We start from the raw sequence: 16,505 nt of genomic DNA, 5'->3' as shown, positions 1-16,505 counted from the left end.
TTACAATTATAAATGATTATACTACTACTCATCAGCTATATCACCTTACAAATGATCAACCCGCCCAAATCCTTTTTCAATGTTTTCTTGTTATTAAATAATATTACTGGCATGTGGTATTGTCACATCAAAAAGAGAAATTTTGCATTTTTACTAAATCCTAATTCAATTCAATTCAATTTTATTTGTACAGTGCATTTAACAATGAACACTGTCACAAAGCAGCTTTACCGAAATAAATACATTCAGGATATAAATTGTAAATGTATGAATTCATTAAAATTTAAAATTTAAATTTAAAAATAAAATTAGAAAAAATATTTAATATTAATACAAAACAAATAAATAAAATATTATATTAATAATACATTATATAAATAATATAAAATATTATACTATAACTAAAAAAACACTAAATGGAAACAAAATATTTTAACTGGAATAATATAGAAATCTAGTGTGATTTTTTTTGTTTTGTTTTTATATACAGTATTTGCATTTGTTATTGTTTAGTGCTGAAATTGGTGCCTGGCAGAAAAAGATTTAATACCCAATATTAATTTATATACATACACATATACACATAAAAATATAAAAACACTTAAACACTACACTATACAAAATACTAAAACTAATGCATGAAAAAATTACTTGTTGAGGGACATAACTAATTGGCTAAATTCTGTGATATATAATCTTATAATATCTTATAATATTACAGTATATCAATTACATTATATTGTAATAACATAGATAATATTGTCTCAATAAAAAATATTCTCAAGTGCACATATAAGAACTGTATTTCTAAAGTTTTGGTAAAACCACTGAAGGCTAAAATGATCCTCAATTTAAGAAATAACACTTTTTATAAGCAAATCATTGAACATATCTAACACTGCTGCTATGTGCAAGCAGATAGCATAGCACTCTCAGAAACAATGATATCAAGTTACCACATTGTGAATTCTTCATACTCTTCCTCCCCTGAGCTGCAATTTGCTCTATTAACATAGTTATGAAAATGAAGTGCAATTCACAATCGAGTAGCTTCCTGCGCTGCTGATCTCCAGAATATTGCGGTATTATTGTGGATATGGAGATGAGTGGCCATTCATATTTAATTGGATTGGAAATACGCTTCTCCCACATGCACACACATACAATATACACACATTGTCATTCAGGTTTGGCTCCTGAAATTGGCTGTACATCTGAGACTACCTCCCTTCATCTACTTTACACTAATGCATCAGAGATCAGAAATATGTCTTTCATTTCAACCAAGTGGCCAATTATAGCTGATCTTTTAAAATGACACCATTCACAAAAGAAGTGGTTTTTGTAGCATCTTTCATATGTTCATATAGACATGGTTTGTGTGTGTGTGTTTAGAATATGATCAAGGCGGCAAATGCCACTGAGAAGCAGTTAAACTTGGTGAAGCTGCATGAGCAGACGAAGAAGATGTTGGATCAGGAAATTCTCAACTACCGAGACGAGGCACAGAAGCAGCGCAAGATCATTTTTCAGCTGGAAAAAGAGCGGGACCGCTACATCAACGAAGCCAGCGAGCTCACACAGAAGGTAACACACACAGACACACATTCACATACAGACACAGGGTTGAACATAGCCATACTTTCATATACACATCCACACAGTTGTCAGGTACCACTATACTTTCATATACACATCCACACAGTTGTCAAGTACCACTATACTTTCATATACACATCCACACAGTTGTCTAGTACCACCATACTTTCATATACACATCCACACAGTTGTCTAGTACCACTATACTTTCATATACACATCCACACAGTTGTCAAGTACCATCATACTTTCATATACACATCCACACAGTTGTCTAGTACCACTATACTTTCATATACACATCCACACACTTGTCTAGTACCACCATACTTTCATATACACATCCACACACTTGTCAAGTACCACTATACTTTCATATACACATCCACACAGTCGTCTAGTACCACTATACTTTCATATACACATCCACACAGTCGTCTAGTACCACTATACTTTCATATACACATCCACACAGTCGTGTAGTACCACTATACTTTCATATACACATCCACACACTTGTCAAGTACCACTATACTTTCATATACACATCCACACACTTGTCAAGTACCACTATACTTTCATATACACATCCACACACTTGTCAAGTACCACTATACTTTCATATACACATCCACACAGTCGTCTAGTACCACTATACTTTCATATACACATTCACACAGTTGTCAAGTACCACTATACTTTCATATACACATCCACACAGTTGTCAAGTACCACTATACTTTCATATACACATCCACACACTTGTCAAGTACCACTATACTTTCATATACACATCCACACACTTGTCAAGTACCAGTATACTTTCATATACACATCCACACAGTCGTCTAGTACCACTATACTTTCATATACACATTCACACAGTTGTCTAGTACCATCATACTTTCATATACACATCCACACAGTTGTCAAGTACCACTATACTTTCATATACACATCCACACACTTGTCAAGTACCACTATACTTTCATATACACATCCACACACTTGTCTAGTACCACTATACTTTCATATACACATCCACACAGTTGTCAAGTACCACTATACTTTCATATACACATCCACACACTTGTCAAGTACCAGTATACTTTCATATACACATCCACACAGTCGTCAAGTACCAAACTCCGCCTTAATCATTCAGTCATTTAGCAACCTTTGCTATCCACCATGACATCAGTCAAGCTTTCAGCCCATTAGGCATTGTCTCTTTCCCATAGACACATTTTTAATTAAAACTGACACCCAAAATGATGTTGGTGAAATGGAGCTTTTTTCCCTACCCATTTCCAAAGCCAAAAAAAACACAAATTTATGATTTGTATCTCACCAATAGCTGAACACAGATACCAAAACATCAGCATTCAAAAACAAGCCATTTTATACACGGTTTAGTTGGATAAATGAGCTAATTTGACTAAGCAGTGTGATAAATAAGCTAGTTTGATTAAGAGTCTTGAGCTAGGTGACTAACTGGTTTGTTAAATCAGCTTGTTTGACTAATTGGTGTGTGTAATATGAACTAGTCTGACTAAGTGGTATGTCAATTAAACTAGTTTGACTAAGCAGTGTGTTAAATGAGCTAGTCTGACTGAATGTTGTCTGTTAAATGAGCTAGTTTGACTAAACAGTGTGTTAGGATGCAGCCAGAGTTTGCTGCCATGCTGCATGTTAGTGAGAATATAATCTTTGCTGAACCAAAAAAAAAAAAAAAAAAAAAACAGTTGTAAGAGTAAAATCAGTGTTTGCTGGATTGTTAAAGCTAATGTACAGTAGCTGTATAGTTGCCCTATCAAATAAACAAAGCAACGTACACTACTGTTATTATCACTACCATTGAATGCAACTCAGTTTTGATTTACATTAAGGCAAACCCTTAATAAAAATGTTATAAAAAAATGTTATAAAAATAATACTAAAACCAAAATAGTCTTGCTGAAACAATCCAGCTAGCTTTCTGAAACAATGCGAATTATTATCATTATTATTTTTTGTGGGAGGTAGTTCTATGCTTTTAACTTAAAGCCATCATTATATCATTTGATGCATAACTGCTAAGTAATGTACATTTGTACATTTTTGCAATTATATGTACAAATATAACATTGCACCAGTGTTAATACACACACACAGTTCTGCCATGCGAGAATGACTGAAGACTACATTCTCTTGCTCAACATTGTCTTATGCCATAGACATAAAGGTCATGAAAGCTGTATAATGAATCAGACATAGGCATGATCAGTTACTTGTTGTAAAAAGCCTTGCTGTAACAAATTATACTGGCATTATAAAGTTCTAATAGGTGAATGCGGGTATGCTAATGAATGTTAAACGTCTCACACCTCACCATGATTGCCCAGAGACACATTTGTCAGTGTTACTGTTTAGATAATATTACCAAATTTTTATAGGAAAATTTATAGGGAAAGAGCTGCTATGAAAGCCCTGAAGGGTAAGTGGAAAAAAATAATAATAAAAATAAGTTAATAATAAAACAAGTTATGAGAAAGGTATGCGCTCATTCTAATATGTTATTTTTTATATAGTAACAGTTCACAGGGACTTGTATGATGAACTCTCTACAGTCTAAGCTTAATAATAAATGGATTAAGAAAACATTCTGTTATTTAAAGTCTTGGATGTCAGCACTTCTAACAATCAGTAAGTTTTTTTTTTTTTTTTTCTTTTAATCTGCAGCATACCTGTTCCCATGCATACATCTAGTTAATTATTTCATGGTCAATAAAATAGCCTAAAAATAACTGAAGGTTTTGCATTAACCAAGGAAAAAACTACAAGTTGACTTTTTTTTCCATTACTGCACTGCAGAGAGATCCAGCTTAGTCAGTAAACATTCCCCTACAGCTTCACGTTCATTACCAGTGGCGGCTCATCCATAGAGGAACCATATATCATACATCAGCCATTCAACAACATGAAAGTGTCCATTCACAACTACATACACTTTGAATTTACCTGAAATACTAATTATCTCTTTTAAGTGACCATTGACAAAACATTGTTATTTGACAGATATAAGCCAATGTTCCATTGATTTGCTGACCTTTCTAGCCCTTGGGCTGTGATTAGGCTTCCATCATTGGTTGACTAAAGAATTAAGGGTTTACCCCTTAAAACTGCTTAAAAAGCATTTTAAAATATTTATCATCACCTTTTGTTGAATTACACCATTCCTAGACATTATCACTGGATTTACATTCCTTCTTTGGAATTTCTGGTGAATAAACCTCACTTCATATAAAATTATACCACTTGTTTTTGACTAAAATAAGTAGAATATCTGTTTTCTGTTGGGTTGTGTAGACCAGAGCCCAGAGAAAAACATTGTTGAATGATTATCAAAGACTTGTAGGTTAGACTCCTGGGTCAAAGTTTAGCCAAGATACTTTATAAATTTATTACAAAACAAAAAGTTCCAAACAGTGACCTGAACAACAAAACTTTATTTGCTTTCAACCTGCACAGATTCAGTGAGGCAAATGAACAGTGCCATATATGTATATATATATATATATATATATATATATATATATATATATATATGTGTGTGTCTGTGTGTGTGTGTTAGGCAGTGTTGCCAGGTCTCAAAAAATGAAAAATCTCCAGCTCAACTACATCTCAAAAAAAGACACAAATTAAATTTTTCTTCACGTTCTCAGCCCTTCCATGGGAAACAAGTTTACTGTCTGCAGTGTTCCTTTTTGTCTTCACCTAGAACAGCCATTATCCATTCCATAATCCCCCTTTCCCTTTCCCAATCTTTACAATATGACTTACAACAGAAATAGTTCTGTACATTGTAGATACACTGTCTGCACTGTGTGGGTGTGTGAGTGTGGCTGTATGTGTGTGAGAGAGAGAGACAGTGAGAGAATTCTGCGTCTTCTTATAGACTGGTCTATTGGCCAATTCATTTTCTATGGCCAGTTTAACTGGAACGCCATGGATATAGCAAATTTGAACAAATTTGAACAAACTAACAACATGTAAATGAAACCAGTTAACATTTTTTTCATGTGTTTTCATATGCATAGTCTGGACAAATTCATTAAGCTTTATGCTAGTCAGATGAGAGAAACAATAGCTATGATGTAGGAAAACAACAGGAGGGCTAGATGTTGTGCAGTCATGCACAGGGGAGGAGCAGTGGACGGGACAGGTAATGACAGGTTTGCCAGTGCCATGGTTTTTATGCCAAATTGGGTTAGTTAAAAATACTCCAAGCTGCCAAAATCTTGTTTTATAGCAAATAATCTGAATTAAATTATTACATTGCTGCAAACAAGAGCAGTAATTATAAGTGCAGACAGAGTGTCTAGGATTTATAGAACCTTTTCTATTGTAAGACACACTATATAGCCAAAAATGTGTTCACATCTGACCACAACAGCCATATGTGGGCCTTCCAACTGTTTCCACAAATTTGGAATCACACAATTGTCTAGAATCCCTTTGTATGCTGTAGCATTAAGAATAAATGGAACTAAAGGGCTTGAACCTGTTCCAGCATGACAATGCTCCTGAGCACAAAGCCAGAAGCCAGAATCCATGAAGACATAGTTTGCTAAGGTTGGTGTGGAAGAACTCGAGTGTCCTGCACAGAGCCCTGACCTCAACCCCACTGAACACCTTTGGGATGAACTGGAATGCCAACTGCACCCCAGGCCTCCTCGCCTGACATCACTGCCTGACCTCACTAATGCTCTTGTGGCTGAATGAGCACAAATCCCCACAGCCACGCTCCAAAATCTAATGGAAAGCCTTCCCAGAAGAGTGGAGGTTATATAACAGCAAAATGAGGACTAAATCTGGAACAGGATGTTCAACAAGCACATATGCATGTGAAGGTCAAGTGTCCACATACTTTTGGCCAGATAGTGTATATTGCAAAAACTGGGAGAGGGAAAGAGGGACTATGGAGTGGATAATGTCCGTACATCAGAAATGTGTGCACAGTGACCTTGCAAAGGCTGAGAAAAATGTGTCTCACTTTTCCAATGGCTGAATTTTTTGGGGCTTGTTTCAGGTCTTTTGCATGGTTTTTGAGATGTAGTTGGGCTGACAATTTTGCTGAAAGCTGGCACACACACCTGCTGTACCAACAAATATATGTCTAAAACTGCTCAAAAGGACCTGCTAGACTGTATGCTGGATGAATGTATGTCTCAACTGCCTATTACAGGGTTACTTGAAAAATTCACTAGATAGTAGCCTATAGCATAAGTCAAGGCGTGATAGCCTCTTGACTTTTTTTGAGGCTGTCATTGTAAATGTCGTCCTGCCCAATCAAAATATATTGTCAAGAGGCACTGCTGTTACGCTTTGTACTTCTCTAAAATCCACTTTTCCTCCACTTTCACCCCTTTGGCAGATACTGTAGCTATACCCTGGATAAAAGCAGATAATTGAGAGGATATGCTATTTCCTGCATAGGCAACATCTTATGGGTAACAAATTTAAACTCTTCTGCTCTTCAGCTCTTCTACAGGGAGTCTGCTAACCTTTCAGCTTGCTAATTTGCCAAAGAACACCCAAGGGCTTACAGAAACAAGCCTGAAGTGTTGTAAAACCATTTCTTTTAGCTAATGAGGACGCCTCAGTTCCAGCTTTCGCTTCTCTGAATCAAGCTTTTAAAAGATGTAGGGAACATTTCCCAAAGAGAGCTGAAGAAAATGGCTTTGCAGGCAGAAATGATGGCCGATAAGTCAGTAACACTCTCATACGTGTAAGCAGCGTGCTTGAACAATGAGCACCATGATGACTTTTTTAATTACCAGCTTGTTCTGTAATTCATCTAGAAAGCTATGAAGGCTAATGGGTCAGTATCTAAGTAGTTATGTGTTTTTTTTTTCCTAGGCAGTAAAGTCATTAAGAAGAATTATCAGTTAGCAGAAGCAGCCATTTGAGCTAGACTTTTTTGGCAATTTTTGAATAACAGTTCTTCTCATTTGGTCTTGCTCCAGGACCATATTAATACACATATTTGCCCATTAAGCAATGACTGTAAAATGACCCAACTTTCTGACCCTTCCCATTTATTTCACAAAAATGTTGTTAATAGGCTTCATGCAAAAGCCATTTGAATATATTCGATTTAAACTGGACCAATCTAACCAGTCTTGTGGAAACAGAAATACCATAGTAAAATTTTAAACACCAGTCCATGCTCGTGCATTATACAATCTGCTGTTTGTTTAAGTGTACATATTTTTTATTAGACTAAGTTCATTTTGACTGGAAGCCTAACGTTTAGGCTAGAGATGCTAGGTCTCAGACGCAAGGTGTAAACAAGAACCACCAGATGCTTTTACAAATGTAGTACGTTAAAGTAAAATATGCTCACGCCCCACTCTAACGTGGCTAGCACATCATGATGAGTTAGCATCAACATGTTCTGACATTTGTAATTTGTAACAAATAATCAGGTGAACATACGTAATTCTACTGCCATTTGCAGAGATATTAGCATAGTTAGGTGGCAGGTATGATAGAGGTTAGATTGGGTGAGAAGTGCTGCTTCCAAAGAACAAACTTCTGCTCGGAGTGGAGAATTGACGCTGAATAAAGACTGGTAGCATCTGCCGCTAATATGACAGCGAAATGATGATAACTCTTTGATGGGAGGAAGATCAATTGCATTTGAACGGCTGTAATATGTAATAATGGCTATTATTCAGTTGGGATTTAGAGGCTTGACTATACCCTGGACATAGCTGGGAAATATTAAGCATCGATTTTTTTCTTTTGATGTCATTGACTTCACACATACTCTCTCTCTCTCTCACACACACACACACACATACACACACACACACACACACACAGACTATCTATCTCCCTCTTTTTTCTCCCTTTCTTTCTTTTATTGCTCACTCTAGTATTTATGTCAGGGAATTATTTTAAAGGAAGACAAGCTTTGATTTGAATTAGCTGCTTAGTAGATTTAACGGTCTTATTTTTATTCGACTAGTGTGAGTCCACATCCTTAAAAGTTCTATAAAGAGAAAACATTTATGCTAGAAGGCTCATTATAAATGTAATCCCTTGATGACCTGCCATTTGCTGTTGCTAGATTAATCCCGATTCATTCTAGATTCAATTGGAACACACTGTTGTTAATGAGTCTATTGTGATGAGAAATAGTTGTAATGGGATGTATTCAGAGTTGAGTTATGCGTACGTAGAGAGGATTTAATACCAAACTTGCACACATCAGTATTCAGACCTCAGACGTAATTACAGGCCTAAGCGCTATTCTGTGACTATGCAAAGGGTATGTGGGGTGAAGTCTGCTGTAAACACAATGCATCACTCTGAAATTTTGGTCATCACAAATGCAATAAAAAAAAACCATGGAATGTCATTCAATGCCAATATTAAATACATAAATATAATTAATTAATAGTATCATCAGCCTCTTAAATGGAGACATTGCTGATCTCAAAGACTACATTTATATGGATAAAATTATAAATTATACTTATCTAGTGAGCTGTAAGTGTAGCAGATGAGTGCTTGGTCAGCTTATCTATCAAACTGTGGGCATGTCTTCTTTACAGGAGAGCTAAATTAACAAAAACATTACAAATGAACGGTCAAATTAACTGAAATACATATGTGAAGCAATGTTAATGTGCTACAGATTCTTGCTTATTGCTAATTTATAGCACTAGGCTACTGTCAACTCCAGAATTATTGGCACTCAACAAAAGAATTTGGAAAAACAGTTGGTATAAAATAAAAACTACACACATAATTATTTTTTTCCCATTCACCTACCTTTCTGATCATTATCCTATTAAAACCATATGTGTAAAAACATGTGGACATCCCTAAAGAATATTAAGCAAACAAAATGACATTCTTGAAAATTCTTGATGGTGAAGTTTAGTCAATCCTTTGGGGTGGCATATTTCAAAATAAATTATTAGACACCACCTTCATAAGAACAAGCCTTTTAGAAACTTTGTAAACCTAATTACAAAAGAAAAATGGACAAGGTGATAAGCATGGGTTTGAAGGGTTGAAAATATTTTCTCAATCCCACCTTTTCTTTTATAGAATCAATTCTTTTTTTTTTTTTTTGCCTGGCTTTTCACATTTAAATTCGACCATGCTCTCCATGATTGGATTAGCCCGGGGTACCACAGCACTCTAATGCGGCAAATCCATGTAATTCAGTTCCAATTCAGATTTTAATTTGACATATAATGTCTTGCATTGACAGAGACAGTGCAGGCAGAGCTGCTGAGAGGGATAATAATAACAACACCCATCTGATGTTTCAATCAGGCTCCATTGAAATAGTCTGGGCCTCTCTCTGTCAAACAAGTGAACAGGTTCTCCTGGATTTGTCAGCCACCACCGACATAAATCAACTCGGCTAAGACGATGTGTCTCTCTCGGGGGCGTGTTGGGTCGGTAGGAGGAAAGACAAATAGAAGGAATCGTGATTAGATATGAAGGATGTCACTCTCACATTTCTGACTGATCAGACACTGATCTATTTTCTCTCTCTGTTTCTGCTTTCCTTGTCCAAGGTTTTATTGAATATGGAGGAACTTAAAGTGCGAGAAATGGAGATCTTTGAATACAAGAAGAAGATCGCTGAGGCGGAGACAAAGCTCAAGCAGCAACAGAACCTCTACGAGGCCATCAGGGCTGAACGCAACAATTATAGCAAGAATCTGCTTGATTCTCAGGTATATATACACTTTATTTATATATCTTTATTCTTTGTATAATGCATCCTTCTCATATACTGCTAATTATAATGGTTTGCGTTCTCATGTAAGTTTGGCGAGACTTTACACAAACATGCTCTCAAGTTTCTCCTGATACTATCAAGCTGCTCATGTTGTAGTTCCCTATATTTATTGCATTGTTTTGCACTTGTTCTACTATATCACACTATTTGCATATTGTCGACTCATTTGTACATTGGGCTTGAGCACATCTCCAATGTCATACTTGTCATGTTTGTCTTCTACCTGATTTTTGTTTTCCATTTTTTCACACTATCTTATGATATTTTGTCTGTCTTAAGTATTTATCTGGAATAAAGCAACAAATCATCATTCTTAGCAGTGCAAGGCAACACAACTAACCATGGTCAGGTGTACTTAGTCTTATCCTTCACTGGTCTGCCTTGGGGCCATCTGAAATCTTTTGCACACTTTTCTGGCCACATGCTTCAGAATCTTGAAAATTGCAATATGACTTTCTCTGCACTTCAAGAAAATTTTGAACACTGCAAAACAAGGAACTGTTTGGGAGCACAACATAGTCACTGGAATAAAAAAAAAAAAATCACAGAATCTCATGTTTAAAGCTTAAGTGTTATGCTGAAGCTGTTTGTGATAATTAAACATGATGATGTTGCATGTTTGCAGACTAGCTATGAACAAAATGGTCTGTTGTTTGCATTATGAGTCAAATTGCCTCTTTCTGTGAAACTAAGTGGTTTACCAAGTGCTAAATGTCTGGTTTGCAAGACTAGGTGTACAAGCAGATTGCATATGTATATATATATATATATTTTTTTTATTTTTTATTTATTTATTTTTTTTAATTGAATATTAGATGTTTCATATGGTTGTTTGACAAAGTCATAAGACAATATAAAAAAGGCATAGCAGAATGCCCACACCTTCACCCTCATCAGGAAGTCCAGATTCAATTAATATAAAAAAATTGGAGACAGGACATATTTCATTTTTCATAATAATGAGGCATGTATGGCATGCTAGTTAGCCAGTTAAGTACTATTAATGATATGAATATAATTCACCTGGCATTCATAACACAAATTCAGCTACCAGCAACTGGAATATGTTTTCTGTTGATGTTATGTTAATAATTAACTATTAGATATTTTTTTTAGATGTGAAATACCTCATTGAACGTTGTTGTGCTGTTATAGAAAATTAATCAGCACCCTCTGAACAGTCAGATTAGAGAATTCAACAGTGCGTGTTAAAAAAAGGTAATGATCAATAAAAAAAAAAAAAAAACTTTACCCAAAACACACTGTTTGGGCTCAATTCTCATAAATCTTTCACATTAGATTTAGGTTGGTTTATATGCTGTGCATTTACCGTATATCTGTGTACGATGAAAGTGCATTACTGACTCATGGGAAAAAAGGCTCCTGCAGCTATGCAAGTTTTAAAGTCTTTATTTAACTTCCTCCTAATGAGTGACTGTCTCTGTACCAGTCTTACTGAATCTTCTGAGAGGGCTGAAGAGGAATCAGCAGCAGAGTTCTACTGTGACACGCCACAGGAAGAGATTCCTTTGCTGCGTTTTCAAAGAACAGTCCCTGCATTTTGTATTCCTTTTACTCTTCCACTCTCTTTTATCATAATACCTGAATTTGAAGAGTAAAAATACACTCCCACACTCCTGTCAGAAGTCTTGTCCTTGTCCTAGTTGAACACTGTAGTTGTCATATGATAAGGCTATGAGAGAAAATGGGCTTTTTGGCAACTAGTCGTGTAAATTGTGTGGTGTGTATTTATTGTTGGCTTGTGTGTTTTTGACTAGATGCTAATACTGATGCTTTACTTTGAGTGTACAGGTTGTTTAATATTTATAACCCATATGCTTCTCTGCCTAATCTCATTGCAATCTGTTAGATTGTGCGTGCGCCTCTTCTTCTATCTACCTGTTTGTAGGCATGTGCTGATATTAAATTTTCATACCACGAAAAGCGCTTAAAGGTTTTGTCACAGCTTTTATCATCATCCATCATCACTTGTAGTGCGGTGTGCATATGGCATTTGTTTATTGCTTGCTAGCTCAGGAGTACTTAAATGCTGCCTACTTAGGCAGCTGTGTTCCAAATGCAGGAGCAGTGACAGTATATTGTCTATTATAGTGTGTATTACAGTGTAACAGTACTGGGTGTTAAATATCAAGGTTTATATCACAGCACTGTTGAATTCTCCAATCTGATCAGTCAGACGGTGTTGAATCATTTTCTATAACAGCAGCTCAGACAGTAGCGTCGGCTGAAATTCAAATGGCAGGTTTGTAGTAATGCGCTTGTTCTAATATGTTTTATGTTAAACAGTACATTTCTATAGTAACAGCTCATTCACAGACACTTGTACGGTGGATGCTCCACATAATCTAAGGCTAATAATAAATTAATTAACAAATGTGCTGTTATTTAACAGAGAAAAACATACTGTACAGTCGTTGCTACATTTCGCAGCTTTCTGTAGAGAGACATTTATTTAATGTTTATTTAATGTTTATTTGATGTTCATCATGGATTATTTTTCCTACAGTGGATATAAAAAAGTCTACACACTCTTGTTTTTGTGATATAAAAAAAAAACTCAAGATAAATCTGGTCAGTTTCAACCTTGATACATGATATAGCAACCAACAAAATTCAAGTGAAAAGCAATTAGAAACATTTTAAGGGACAAAATAAAAATAAAAAACAATAACCTGGTTGCAAAAGTTTATAATGGGGCATGTGACTGTGCTCAGAATGAACTCAATTAACTCATGTAAATGTAATTATCATACACATGTCATGAATGAAATGATTCTGATTAACCCCAAATAAAGATCAGCTCTTTCTGTAGCATTTTCTTGACATCATCTTGGTTTCATTCGACTACTGAAGCCATAGTGCACAAAGAGCTGACAAAGCATGTATGGGATCTCACTATTGGAAGGTATTGATCAGAAGAGAGGTACAAAAGAATTTACAAAACATAAGATGTACCACGGAACACCGTGAAGGCTGTCATCAACACATGGAGAAAATGGAGCACCACAGTGTCATTACTAAGAACAGGAAGTCCCAAAAGGAAACAAACATACAAAAAAACTTATCAGAGAGGCTGCCAAGAGACTTACAGCAGTATTAAAGGAGCTGCAGGAATATCTGGCAATTACTGATTACATGCTTGCATTTGACAACAAACTCTTGTATTCTTCTCATATCTGGGCTAGGGGGTAGAAACATCCAAGCCCACCTAAATCACCCCAAACCATGTAGCAAAATATGTTATGGTCTGATGAGACCAAAGTAGGAATTTTTGGGCATAATTCTAAACGATACATTTGGCGCAAAAACAAGACAGCTTATCACCCAAAGTATACCATACCCATGGTGAAGCATGGTATTGGCAGCATCATGCTATGTGGCTGCTTCTCTTCAGCTGGGACTGGGGCTCTAGTCAAGATAGATTAGTATTTGGAGCTATCCATGAATCCTTCCATTTTGGCACAAAACCTGTACGCCTCTGTTAAACAGCGAAAGATGAAGAAAAATTTCACCTTCCAGCACGACAAACACCCAAATAGCAAATCCAAGTCAACAAAGGAATTTCTTCTTCAGAAGAAGATCAACGTTTTGGAGGGGTCCCATCAGCACCCAGATCTAAATCCTCTCAAAAACCCTGTGGAATGCCTTGAAGACGGCTGTGATAGACTTTGATAGATCTAGAGCACTTTTGCAAGAAATAGTGGAATAAAATTGCCAAATAAAGATGTGCTAAGTTGGTAGACTCGTACCCAAAAACACTGAGAGCTGTATTAGGAGCAAAAGTTGCTTTAACAAAGTATTCATTAAGGGGTGTTCCCCAGGTTATTGTAGGTTTTATCTTCTATTTTTTTTCTCCCAAATGTTTCTGTTTGTTTTTCACTTGAATTTTGTTGGTTGCTCTATTAACATTAAAGGTGGGAACTCATATGATTTATATTTATATTCTCATTTTTTATATCACAAAACCACTTTTTATATCCACTGTATAACAGCATGCCAAGTCTTTTTGTTTTATTCTCTCCTTACACCATGGTCACAGAAAATAGTATAAGCATATATAAACATGTGTATGCATAAGCATACATTATTTTCATCCTTTGGTCACGAATTGAGACTGGCGATCTCAGAATATGCATATCATGTTCACTGACAGCCGATTTAGTGGCATTGTGACCAAAGACAAACACATCTCAGTGTGTGACTGCTGCTACAACACAAATGCAGTAGTGCAAATTGGGAAATGTAAACAAAACATGCTAATGGATTGACAAAATATCCTTTTTTACCTCTAGCTCACTTTGAAGAATGTTTCTGTTTATGCAACCCCATTTTCCATACAAGTCCGGATCACGCTGATTGATGATGTAAGCAGAAAGTAGTCATTTTCTTTAATCGTGTATCTATTGTTAGAGGATCTTCATCATATAATCTGACATGGAGAACAGATGTTATCACACAGTCTGTTATAGAATTCGACTGAGATTTTATTAGGATCATCGCCCACACTGTGGCAGGTAATAATCTTAAAAGACTGTAGAAATTCGCAGAGTCTAAAACCGGCTTAAGGGGACAAGTGAAGCTGAACCAAAACAAATGACTCCCACGGCACGGCATAACCTTTAATCTGTAAGTGTGTGTATGTGTGTTTCCATGTGTGTATACCTACACTAACCCGTGTCTGTGTCTGTTTATTTTCATGTGTTCATGCAGTTGAGTGCGTACATCTGGTTGTGCTTGTGTGTTGTTCTGCGTATGTATCAGGCTGTTTCTTTCTTTTTGTTGGTCATCTCATCTTGCTCTCTCTCACTCTCTGTGTGTGTGTGTGTGTGTGTGTGTGTGTGTGTATACAGCATGACATCACGGAGATGAAGCGCAAGATGAAGTCCATGAGCCAAGAGAATGGTCAGCTCACAGAAGAGATCAAGAGCAAAGAGGCAGCACTGGTCAAAGAGCATCTAGAGTTCCAGCGCATAGAGAAAGAAAAGGAGGCTCTTAAGGTACAATATCACTCCTAATCCTCTGTACTTCACCAGAACAAACAAACAAAAAAATAAATAAATCCCTCACCTTGTTCTGTTCCCCTTTTCTATTTACTCCTGTCACAGCACTAACTTTTAAGTCTGTCTTTATTTTATTCTCTACTCCTGCAAGTCACCCACTGCACCTTGTCTATCTTCTTGACTTGGCACCGTCTAGCAATCACTCATGGTACATTTTCTTTTTCTTTTTTTTTTTTACCTTTTCTAAGTGCTGCTCCATTTTTTATTTTATTTTTTTTTCTGCAGTGCACTTTAGAGGCCATTATAACAGCTGAGCGCTATATATCACTTCATGCTGGTCTGTTCTTTTAAATCCGACTCTTTCAGCTAATCAAATATGTTTTTCTTCTCCCTCAGGCTGCTTTGTGTTATGTGTAATTTTGATTGCGTTTGGGGGGGGGACTAGAGTTAGAACATTTTTGTATTGTTTTTTCCTCTTTGTAGACAAAAAGAAAAGGTATCTTGCTTGCATTTCAGGGTAAACGAAAACTGGTCTGGGTTCAGGTGCTTTCATTCAGTTGGATTCTTTAGGCTTCAAAAGGACAAACAAAAAGCTGACCCTAGATCAGCACTTATAAATATGGGACCATGTATTGTATAGCGTGGTTCAGTTTGTCAGCTGTTATATTGGTCTTGGTCTCTGTTCATCCATGGAATCGAATCATGCATTGAGAGGGTCATTTTTATTCATCAGCACGGAATTCAGTTTTCATAATCCTTTCATTATTAGTTTTCATATCTCTGTCTTTATCAAATAGCATAGTTTAAGTTTGAAGGCAAATATCTTTCAATATCACCTTGAAAGAGAGAGAGAGAGAGAGAGAGAGAGAGAGAGAGAGATCTTTGAATATCATGATAATAAATGTTGAGGAAGTAGAAGGAGAAAAAACATACAGAGAAACACCCTGAATAGTTTTCAGTAGATGAACATATTGAAGCATTGCAGGGGCTTTGAGTACCTGTGGTAATTCAACAGCTGACATGAAAGGTTAAATGAATATGCATGGGCCCTTCTTTTCAGAGTCATTATGAAC

The 16,505-nt window shown here is 36.1% G+C and overlaps 1 protein-coding gene across 1 annotated transcript in view; it reads left to right on the top strand.

Moving 5' to 3' along the window:
- cfap58 (cilia and flagella associated protein 58) overlaps positions 1–16,505 on the top strand; it is a 109,720-nt gene that overhangs the window by 25,740 nt on the left and 67,475 nt on the right. The window contains exons 9-11 of the mRNA XM_026932141.3: positions 1,396–1,587; positions 10,185–10,346; positions 15,283–15,429. Of these exons, the coding sequence (XP_026787942.2) occupies positions 1,396–1,587; positions 10,185–10,346; positions 15,283–15,429 (501 nt within the window). The remainder of the gene's footprint in view (positions 1–1,395; positions 1,588–10,184; positions 10,347–15,282; positions 15,430–16,505) is intronic.

This window comes from Pangasianodon hypophthalmus, chromosome 26, assembly GCF_027358585.1.
Source record: "Pangasianodon hypophthalmus isolate fPanHyp1 chromosome 26, fPanHyp1.pri, whole genome shotgun sequence".
Lineage (NCBI taxonomy): Eukaryota > Metazoa > Chordata > Actinopteri > Siluriformes > Pangasiidae > Pangasianodon > Pangasianodon hypophthalmus.
The sequence above is the reverse complement of the archived record's forward strand: the minus strand, read 5'-3'. Positions and strand labels throughout refer to the sequence as shown.